This window comes from Rhincodon typus, chromosome 40, assembly GCF_021869965.1.
Source record: "Rhincodon typus isolate 14 chromosome 40, sRhiTyp1.1, whole genome shotgun sequence".
Taxonomy (NCBI): domain Eukaryota; kingdom Metazoa; phylum Chordata; class Chondrichthyes; order Orectolobiformes; family Rhincodontidae; genus Rhincodon; species Rhincodon typus.
In genome coordinates this window covers 13,388,508-13,399,165 of record NC_063371.1, presented here as the reverse complement: position 1 = coordinate 13,399,165, position 10,658 = coordinate 13,388,508, and the positions used below count along the sequence as shown (strand labels likewise).

Below are 10,658 nucleotides of genomic sequence, written 5' to 3'. Positions count from 1 at the left end.
GGGGTGTGGGTCCGGGAATTCAAACATGTAGGTTTAAGATGAGAAAAGAAAGATTTAAAAGGGCGCCGAGGGGCAACGTTTTGACACAGAGTGTGGTTTGTGTGTGAAATGAACTGCCAGAGGAAATGGTAGTTACAACATTTAAAAGACATTTGGATGAGTAGATGAACAGGAAGGGTTTGGAGGAGTATGGGCCAAACACAGGCACGTGGGACTTGTTTAGTTTGGGAACGGACTGGTTGGGCTGAAAGCTCTGTTTCTGTGCTGTATGACTGTCTTCAACCTGTGCTGTTTTGACATGCAGAGGAACCTTGGTGTGCTGGCGTAGAGATAGGAAGAAAAAAAAGTGCAGCAAGTGTGGAGGAAAGTTGATGCAATGTTGCTGGTTACAGGGAAGTGGAGGACACAAACACTGGGAGCGTGAATAGCCTTCAGCTCGTTGAACCTGCTGAGCCTTTCAATAAGATCATTCTCTAAGCTACACTTCCCTTGCTGCCCTTCTCAACCTTAACTCACTCCTTAATGAAAACATCTCTCAGCTAAACACACGATTCTCCGCGGAAGTAAAATTCTCCTGCCTTCTGTCTTCAACCAGCGAGCCTCATGTTTACAATGTGTTCCCCGGTTTGAGACTGTTGGGGGGGGCGGTGAGTACTGAGGGGCTGCCTTTCAGACAGACGCAAGTGCCCTCTCAGCTGCGTGTCACAGTTTCAGGGGTGTAGTTTTTAAAGAATACTGGAGATATCCCCAGGGTCTTTCCTGCCCAGCAGATCCCGCATCACCCAAAAACAGGTCATTCTCGCATTGCTTTAGGTGGGATCATGCTGTGTACATAAGGCCCCAACATCGCGCATTCCAAGAGAGATAACATTTTTGGACAGCGCGGTGGTTAGCGCTGCTGCCTCACAGCACCAGGGACCCGGGTTCGATTCCACCCTCGGGTGACTGTGTGGAGTTTGCACATTCTCCCCATGTCTGCGTGGGTTCTCTCCGGGTGCTCGGGTGTCCTCCCACAGGCCAAAGATGTGCAGGGTAGGGTGGATTGGCCGTGCTAAATTGCCCGTAGTGTTCAGGGATGTGTGGATTAGTTGGGTTACAGGGGGATGGGTCTGGGTGGGATGCTCTGAGGGTCGGTGTGCACTTGTTGGCCCGAAGGGCCTGTTTCCACACTGTATGATTACAACTCCTTCCAATGTACAGCGCATCGCAGTATCCCGAGACGGTGAAAGACGATATAGAAATGTGAGTTTTTGCCGTTTTTAAAATTCCATAACGCGTCGCAGCGTGCGTCTGAAATGTGTTTGTGCACAAATTCCAGCTCAGGTGGGCAAATGCTTGCCAGGGGAGTTGGGTTGGGCAGGGGACTGCCAGGCGGGCTTTTCTGCTGTAACTGCGGGCTCCCGGATAGCAGGTGCCGCTGCTTTATCACCTTGAGTTGGGCATGTTCTGATCCTTGAGTCACAGCGCTTCTATTCCAGTGCCATTTCAGCGCCAGCCCTTATTCCAGCGGCCAATTTGAAGTGGGCTCACCGCTCCCTCAGGCATACGCTCAATCCTCAGTTTTTAAATACCCCGCTGCTGAAAAGCCAAGTGGCCTGCTTTGACGGGACTGTAGGGCTTGATCTCGACTGGGTGGCTGTAGTGAGAAGCGATGATGCCTTTTGAGGGATTGAGCTGCGTGGCGCTGAACCTCCACCAGAGGAGGCTGTTGAGCTACACAGCACCTGCCCAGTGTTGGACAGGTAGGAAATTGTATTCCTTCCCCCAGCTGAGGGCAGCAACAAGGTGAGGGCGTACACTGCACAAGCTTTGTGTTTCATTTATAATTTCCTGCCTCAGCTCCTTGGGAGTGTCGCCTCATGTTACACTGAGGCGGTGGAGGAGTGCAACAGCAAACAAGTCGCTCCCAGCCTGCCCAGTTGTGTATATTTGATTGAGAATCGACCTGGAGCTGAGAGATCCCTCCACCAAAGTTCTCCATTCATTGTCAAACAAAAGCCTCTCCAATTCAGAGGTAACAAGGTGGAGAGCTGGATGAACACAGCAGGCCAAGCAGCGTAAAAGGAGCAGGAAGGCTGACGTTTCGGGCCGAGACCCTGCTTCAGAAGTTACCCCAGTCCAATTCAAACCGGATTGAGGAACACACACACTGTTTACATTGTGGAACATGAAGCATTTACCAGGGTCACCGAGGCGTGGGGAGAGGCCTTCAAACACAGGCACGCCTCTCAGGGAAAGGAAATCCACTGGCTATGCAGTGGAGGCCTGGGCCTCAGCAGCCACCATTTTACCGAAGGGTTGGGCAGACCCAACGGGCTGAATGGCCTCTTCCTGCCATTATTTCTCTCAACAAGGATGGAAGTGTCCTGTTTCCACCTGAGAGGAGGTTGAGGTGACGTACTCTGAAGTATGTGGGCAAACAAGTTTCCTTTGATAAGTGGGTCACTGAGAGGCTAGTGACTGAACTGGGCCGACAAAAGAACAAGGGCAGAGACCGAGCAGGAATTTCTATCACACTGAGGGTAATTAGGATCAACAACAGGTTTCCTGAATGGGAGCCTCTGAACAAACTCTGAAAGACAATGGAGCACATTCCTACAGTGGCACGGTCTGGGGAATTGGAGCTGAACTAATTCCCTGGCCTCCGGCAGACACAGTGGTCCATCTCTCTGCCCTGTCCAATCCCCTGGTTCTGGGTGTCCCTTCAGCATCTGAAATCTCTGCCAGGAAAATGAAACCATCTGCAAACCGGGTGCCAGATCAATGAAATTGAACCTTGAGCCCTCTGCTACTTCAACCCCTAACAACTCTTGCTCCTTTGCAAAGTTGGACATTGGAACTTCATGACCTCTTCTTTCTAGAAGGACAAGGGCAGCAGAGACATAGGGATACCACCCACTGCATGTTCCCCTCCCAGCCACTCAACGTCCTGACTTGGAAATATATGCCATTCCTTCAGTGTCATTACCCTGGAATTCCCTCCCTGGGGGCTCCGAGGGCCTTGGCCAGTCACCACTATCTCCTCAGGGCAGTTAGAGTTGGACATTTAACATTGTCCTGGCCAGCCCAGCCCACTTCCTGTGAAGAAGAGTATAAAAAAAGGTGAGCAGGCATCTCAAACTTGAGATCCTGAGAGTTACATTGGAATTTCCAAGACTGGGATTGCTGTGTGTTTGTTGGTTGAATGTTATTGAGAGATGTGGAGCAAAGGTGAGGGAAATGGAGGTGAGGGTCACATAAGCCCTTGACTGAATTCAATAAGGGGACAGACTTGAGGGGGTAAATGGTTTCCTGCTGAAGGTTTTTCTGTGTGTGCTCATACCCATCATTGATGAGGCACCAATAACTCCAAGGGCAGACAGAGCACAGGATGATTCAAATATCACTTTCAGTATGTTCCTAAACACTTCCCATTGAGGGAGTTTGTATCAAAGTGCTGTGTCAGACAGTAACTCAGAGAAACAGGATAAGGCCATTCAGCCCATTGGATCTGCTCTACTATCCACTGGGATTGTGATTGACCTGATAATTCTGAACTCCACTTTGCTTTTTTTTTCAAATTACATTGGGGAGCAAGACTCCACAAAAGGTGATTCATAAGAATCCCTACAATGTGGAAGCAGGCCATTCAGCCCATCAACTCCACACTGCCCCTGCAAAGAGCATCCCACCCAGACTTACACCTCTACCCTATCCCCTGTAATCCTGCACTTCCCGTGGCTAATCCACTCAGCCTGGACATTATGGAATGGTCAATCCACTCTAACCTGCGCATCTTTGGACTGTGGGAGGAAACCCATGCTGGCAGAAGGAGAATGTGCAATCTCCCACACAGACAGTCACCCGAGGATGGAATCGAACCCGGGTCCATGGTGCCATGTGGCAGCAGTGCTAACCACCGAGTCACCGTGCTGCCCAATTCCTGGGATTGGTTTGGTACGAAGGGTGGACGAAGCAGAAAGACCTGATGTGCTTCCGTGGGTGAATGTGAACAGATCTCCTGGTCTCTCGTCTGGAGAAGGTTGTGTGTTGGATGGGGGGGAGATTGCCCTGAGTGGTCATTGGTTCATCAGTTGCTGCCTGTGGAATCCTGCTGTGCACACATTGGCCGCATGATGACAGTGACCCCCACCTCAATGAGCTCATGTTTGTTGGCAAAACGCCTTGCACTACGGGGCCAGCAGAAAGGTTCTGGAAATGAAGCATTTTGGGGGGAGAGGATGGGGGGTCGAGTCGAGGGTGGAGTGCTCCATCAAGTTGTGATCATATCTGTCAAAGAAATGTGTCAGCCCTGAATACAGACTGCAACGGGCGGTTGGGGAGGAGAGAGCTTTTTGAAAGAAGGAGTTGTGAAGCAATTCAGGTTTTAATGTGCCAGGATTTACCACAGTATGACTTGTGATTTTCCCAGTGGTGCATCATTTTCAGTTGACCAACCTTAAATATGAAAGTGGGATGCGCCTGGTCCTTAAAGAGCCACCAACGTGATGTCAATGAAAGTGACGAAATCCCAACCTCGCTGTCATCAACTGGTCGCTTCAGATTTTTGCCTCATCCAGGACATCGCGGCTTTAAGAGCCGGTTCTGAAGTAAAAGGTTTCTCTCTTTTGCCTGGCAGGTCACTCTCTCCGGTTGCTTGACTGACTCTCGCTCAACTCACAGCAATATCACAGTCCACAGCGTGTGTGTGTGTGCAGAGGGAAGCAAGTGAGAGCTACAATGTTCAGTTTCTATGCGGAAGTCCTTCTCGTCCTTTCAGGTAAGAAATCGCCCAGTTTTGTTCCCCCCTTTCCAATCTGACAAGTCAAGGAATGTTTCGGTGGGACTGCTCGCACTGTTTCTTGAGAGCTGGGAATCTTGACTCGGTCCCAGTGGTAATCCATCGTGTTAATTTCTGCTTAGGTTCTGTAAGTGAGTATCGCACAAGACGAGTCTGTACCTGTCTGTACCTGGCTTTGTGTGTGAAAGCAGAGCGGGGGTTTCACTCATTTGAGCCAAGACAGAACTCGAAATGTTCCTCATTCAGTTTCCAACCCACCCCCTGGTCACAGCCTTGTCCTCCAGTTCCCCAGAAAGCCAGTGACCCCTCCAATGGCCTGAATTCCCTGAGAGTGGGACAGTGCCTGGATTTAAAACCCCCCAGCTCATGAGGAGGAAGCAGCGGCGAGAACAGTCGGGTCAGAATTGTAGCCCACCGTCCCTCGGGAGAGCTCCATCAGATGGGAGAGTATCTAGGCTGTTAACAGGGATCCTTTCCCGGACCGACACCAGAATGTTGTGCCCGGGGTTATTTGCAAGGATTAAAGTTATTTGTGAACAGATTGACTGCAGTGAGCACTGTGTCAGAGACAGCAACAATTAATGTTCCTGACTCAGTAAAGCTGATTAAAGGGAAGATTAAAAAAATAATAAGGAGCACACTCTCCCCCCGGGTCACTGATCGATGGGTACAGGGTTGAGTCTCCTGCAGGAGCAGACAGAATCCAGCCTGGGGAAGCTGGTCTGAGCGCGGAACCTTTCACTCCCCTGCGCTTTGGGAAATGACAAAGTGTTGGGGAGGAGCTCAATGGCACAGCAAGAGACCACCGTCCACAACGGCACCCCCACCCCCCCCCCTCACCCCCCACACCCAAAAAAAAAATCAGGTCAAGTCCCAGGGACTGAAAGTTGTCTTTCCAGGTGGATCAGGAGAGATCTGCCTCACACCCTCCTCGCCGTGACCACAACCCGATGTTCTTCACAAACAGGAAAGCCCTTTACAAGTTGTCACGTACAAAACGCTACAATCCATTTGGACGCAGCCGGATCCCACAGACATCACCGTGAACGCAGAGTCAGAGATCTGAGCAACACGGAAACAGACCCCTCGGTCCAACTCGTCCATGCCGACCAGATATCCTAAATTAATCTATTCCCATTTGCCAGCATTTGGCCCATATCCCTCTAAACCCTTCCTATTCATGTTCCCATCCAGATGCCTTTTAAATGTTGTAATTGTACCAACTTCCACCACTTCCTCTGGCAGCTCATTCCATACACACACCACCCTCTGCATGAAAAAGTTACTCCTGAGGTCCCTTTTAAATCTTTCCCCCTCTCACCTTCAACCAACAATGCTCTCTAGTTTTGGACTCGCCCACCCTGGGGAAAAGACCTTGGCTATTGACCCTATGTGTGCCCCTCATTATTTTATAAACCCTGAGAAGGTCAGCCGTCAGTCTCCAACACTCCAGGGAAAATAGCCCCAGCCTCTCCCTGCAGCTCAATGATCGTGACCAGATCATCTGCTCCATAGTACATGGATTGAGTGATAAATACTGGTCGGAGCCCTGACTCCAAAACCCATCTTTCCTTCTGACGGTGGCTGGAGGGAGATGTCTTGCAAGAGCGTAGACAGGGTCTGGCTTGAGCAGACCAGCTGAGACACAGCACCTGGCAGAGTGCGGCATTGCCCTGTCTCTATCTCAGATTGAGAAAGGAGCAGGTCAGTCTGGAAATTGTCTGAGCACAAAAACACAGACTGGGCTCACAGGTAACGTACTGGTGGTGGTCCAATCCCACGGGTGATTGGGGAAGGGGAACACCCACTCAGTGGTGTGTGTTTGTGTGTGTGTGTGTGAGCAGTCCCGAAGGGAGCGCCCTTGTGTCGCAATGTCCCTTCCTCTGAACTAGGGGACCTGGCTCCCAGTGCCACATTCTCCAGAGGTGTGTAATAATGTCTCTGAACAGGCTGTTTGGAAATTGCACAAAAAAAACTGTAGGGAGCACGGGTGGAGTGCTTGCGAGGAGCTGTCAGACTGATTGAACTGTATTCCCAAAAGGAAAGGTCAGATCTCAGTGCTGACTCTCAGACAGGGCAATATCTCGTCACTGTTAACGCAGGAACATCGGTCTGAACTCAACTAAGGCGTGTATTCCCAGTGTTAAAGAATTGCGGGGTGCTGGAAATGACAGACAAAAATGGAGATTGCTGGAAAAGCTCAGCAGGTCTGGCAGCATGTGTGGAGAGAAATCACTAGTTAACGTTTCATGTTCAGAACTAATGGTAACTTGGAAAGAGTTGGTTTTATGCTGAATGCACGGTGGGGGAAGGGGGTGGGGAGAGAAATAAATGATAGCTGGGGATAGAGCCCAAAGAGAGAGAAAAGCAGATGGACAGAAGGATGAGTGGATAATGTTGGTATGAGTATTTCTGCACTCAGAGAGCAGCTGCAGGTATATCGACAGGTCTGCTCTCGGTCACTTCTCAATCGCTGGTGGTTCAGCTGGAGAACATCTCTTGTGAGAGTCTCTGATGAATCAGATGGATTGCAGAGGCTGATTCATCCTGGAAGTTAGTGATTTTACGTTGAGACAGTTCCTTTCACGTCCTGTAGTGTCCCGAAGTGCCACATCCGGAGGTATTACAGCAGGTGACTCAGTCCTTCAGGCTGTTGCATTTGCTGTTACCTGTCAGTTCCAAGTAAGTGTGTAGGTCATTTGTGGGACTGGGATGTGTGTGTGTGTGTCTGTGTGTGTGAGTGTCTGTGTGAGAGTGTGTCTGTGTGTGTGTGTGTGTGTGTGTGAGTCTGTGTGTGTGTGTGTGAGTCTGTGTGAGAGTGTGTCTGTGTGTGTGTGAGTCTGTGTGAGAGTGTGTCTGTGTGTGTGTGTCTGTGTGAGTGTCTGTGTGTGTGTGTGTCTGTGTGAGAGTGTGTCTGTGTGTGTGTGTGCGCGCTTGCCTGTGTGTGTGCTTGCCTGTGTGTGCGTGTGCCTGTGTGTGTGTGTGTGTGCCTGTGTCTGTGTGTGCCTCTGTGTGTGTGCCTGTCTGTGTGAGACTGTGTGTGTCTGTGTGTGCCTGTGTCTGTGTGTGCCTGTCTGTGTGAGACTGTGTGTGCGTGTGTGTGTGTGTGTGTGTGTGAGTGTCTAAGGGGAGGTGACTTGTGCACTGATTTGCGGACATAATGTCAGATAATCAGCAGGACCCAGCTCAGTTCTAACTGCCATGAGATGGGACGTTCCTCTCCCCTCACCCCCCCCCCCCCCCCAAGTCCCTGGGACATTTTTTTGCAGGCACCCCCAGGAAAACCCTTTCACAGCTGTTTGCCCACAGCCCCCCCCCCCTCCCAGTTATATAACGGTTGTCATCTCGAAGGGAGCGAATGAGGACAAGAGGCAGAGTGCAGAGTGGTTTGGGGAGAGAATGCCAGAGACTAGGGCCCAGGGAGGCGAAAGGCAGAGCCACCGATAGTGGAGCCATTCCAGAGCAAGAGGCCAGAACTGGAGGAGGAGTGCAGTGATCTGGGAGGGTTGTGCGGAGACAGGGAGATGACTGAGATAGGGAAGGCTTCCGGGCAAAGGGGTGGGGGGGGCGAGGTTGGAAACCGGGATGAGAATGTGAACATTGCAGGCCAATTAGCTCATTGCACTGGGGGAGCCGTCTCCTGCTCTGGTTCCTCCAGTTCAAGGAAGTGAAACGGATCACTGTCTGCCTCACCCACTGAAGCAGACTATATTTACCTCGTGGGGAATTCTGTCACTCTATGGGAGTATTGATACTGGGAGGAGGGGTCAGAAAGGTCAACTGCAGTTTGTACAGTCGGGAGAAGGGGGACCAATGGAGAGATGATGGATTGACATAGCATTCGAGGGGGGAGTGAGGTGCAGACAGGAGAGTGGGGTTCAAACAGCGATGGGATAGCCCGGCCATCATTGAATAGCAGCTTGAGGAGCCAAATGGCCTCCTACTTCCTCAAAGCCCTGTGTCCCAAAGGCTCTTGTTTCGATATGTTCAAGGACAGGATGGTCAGAAAGTCATCCCCGTCTCTCCGAAGAGACAGGTTCTGTCTTCCCACTGGTTTGACCTGGGTGCAGAGCCTAAGGTGGTCTTTGAGGACAGGCCATTTGTTCGGGAGGCTGACGGGGTCCCAGCCTGACATTTGCTGAGCATTCGCAGGAGAGTGGGTGGGTGGTGGTTTGGAATGGGTTGGGATGGTCACTGGTCGGGAGCAAGAAGCCTCGTCCAATATCCAGTGTGTCTCTCTCCCTCTCTGTAACCCCTGACCTACACGAAAAGTTTCCTCAGGACTTTCCCGGTGATCTTGAACTCTCTGAATCACCAGTGCAATCAGCAGGGGACAATGACTCAAGTTCTGTCAATCCAGCGTTGATGAAACTGACACCAAACAGGCTCTGAATGGTGCCTCACAATCGCTCCCCCCTCTCAGTTATGTTCAGGCACAGTGCAGTGATGCAAGCTCCCCTTTATCAAGCAGTTCAGTCTTGCAGAACCTTCTCATGTAATCCCACAAAGAAGGGAATTGTGCTTTGGTGAGACTTCCACCTGGAGTACAGCTGTAAATCAAAGGGGGGGGGGGGGGGTCCTCACCGCCTGAGGCAGATTCCTCCCTGAGAACGGGGGAGATTGATTGACTGAGCCTGGGTTCCCTCAGCTTTCCAAGGAGGGAGGTGGTCTCATGGGTATTTCTGAGAGGTTTTTGGCAGGACAGAGCCTGGGACATGACTCCCCTCTGACTGCAGAGTGTAGAATCACAGGACACTGACCAAGAGGCCAGTCATCTCCGACCGAAGCTGAGGAGGGACTGCCTCACTCGGACAGGGGTGTGTCATTGGAATATTCATCCCCCGGAGAGCTGCAGGATCTGCAAGGTGGAGTTTGAGATCTTTGGACACAAAAGGGACCGAGGTTCTTGGGATCAAGCAGTTGGATGACAGGATATGAGCGAAGGAGGTTTGAGGGTCTGAAAGACCCCCTGATATTGTCTGGTCTTCCCACTGCAGATTAGGGGTATTTTCATTGATTCATAGCCGTCAGTGGTAGACCAATATGAGTGGCCCCACGCCTGTTTGCCCTGGAAGGAGATGCTGGGGGTGAGCTGGCATCTTCAAACATTGTAGTCCCTGTGGTGCAGACACACTGTGAGAGAGAAGGGGACGAAGGGATATTGGCCCAGGTGCAGTCAATTTTCAAAAGTGTTCCGCATTTTCTTTTTTCTCAACCAAACCGAGGCAGGGAAACTGGAGACGCGCAGAAGGGTTTGGTGCTGGTGTGGAAGGCTTCCTGGAACATGGTATTCCTTTGGGATCCTGCCTGTCCCTTGCTCATTCGAAGTGGGTCCTTGAATCCTGGGTGAAGAACGAGATGGGTCAGATGGAGTAAACACTATTCTTCCTCCAGTTTTATTGGGATGGCAGGAGTTGGAGATGGAACGTTGACGGGGCAGAAATTCAGATGGGATTCTGGGTGGGGTCATGAGTCATTGGCCTGCCTGTGATCTCCAGAGGCTTCAATGTCAGGAACTGAACTTGTGATGCCAGGCTCTGGGTGTGTAGCAATGGGTTTGCTGTCAAAGTGAATTACATCTCTCACTCTCTCGCTGTGTCTCCCTCTGTCCCTCCTACCACTCCTCACATTCACTGTCAATACAGCAATGTCCAAGATATGGAACACATTGACTGACTGTTCCCTCTGAATTTTCCCCATTCAGCGATGTTGGTGGAGGGGCTTCTGAAGGGATTTTCCCCACACTCTCAGTGGGTGCTCAGGAACCTCCCACATCCACCAGACAGGGCATGGGGACAGTTTAACATGTCATTCTGAGGGACAGCATCTCTGACAGTGCGGCGCTCCCTCAGCACTGACCCTCCGACAGTGCGGCGCT

The 10,658-nt window shown here is 51.1% G+C and overlaps 1 protein-coding gene across 1 annotated transcript in view; it reads left to right on the top strand.

The window, feature by feature from the left end:
- Positions 1 to 4,505: 4,505 nt before the first annotated feature.
- tgfa (transforming growth factor, alpha) overlaps positions 4,506 to 10,658 on the top strand; it is a 24,926-nt gene continuing 18,773 nt past the window's right edge. The window contains exon 1 of the mRNA XM_048618593.1: positions 4,506 to 4,759. Within this exon, the coding sequence (XP_048474550.1) occupies positions 4,720 to 4,759 (40 nt within the window). The 5' untranslated portion in view covers positions 4,506 to 4,719. The remainder of the gene's footprint in view (positions 4,760 to 10,658) is intronic.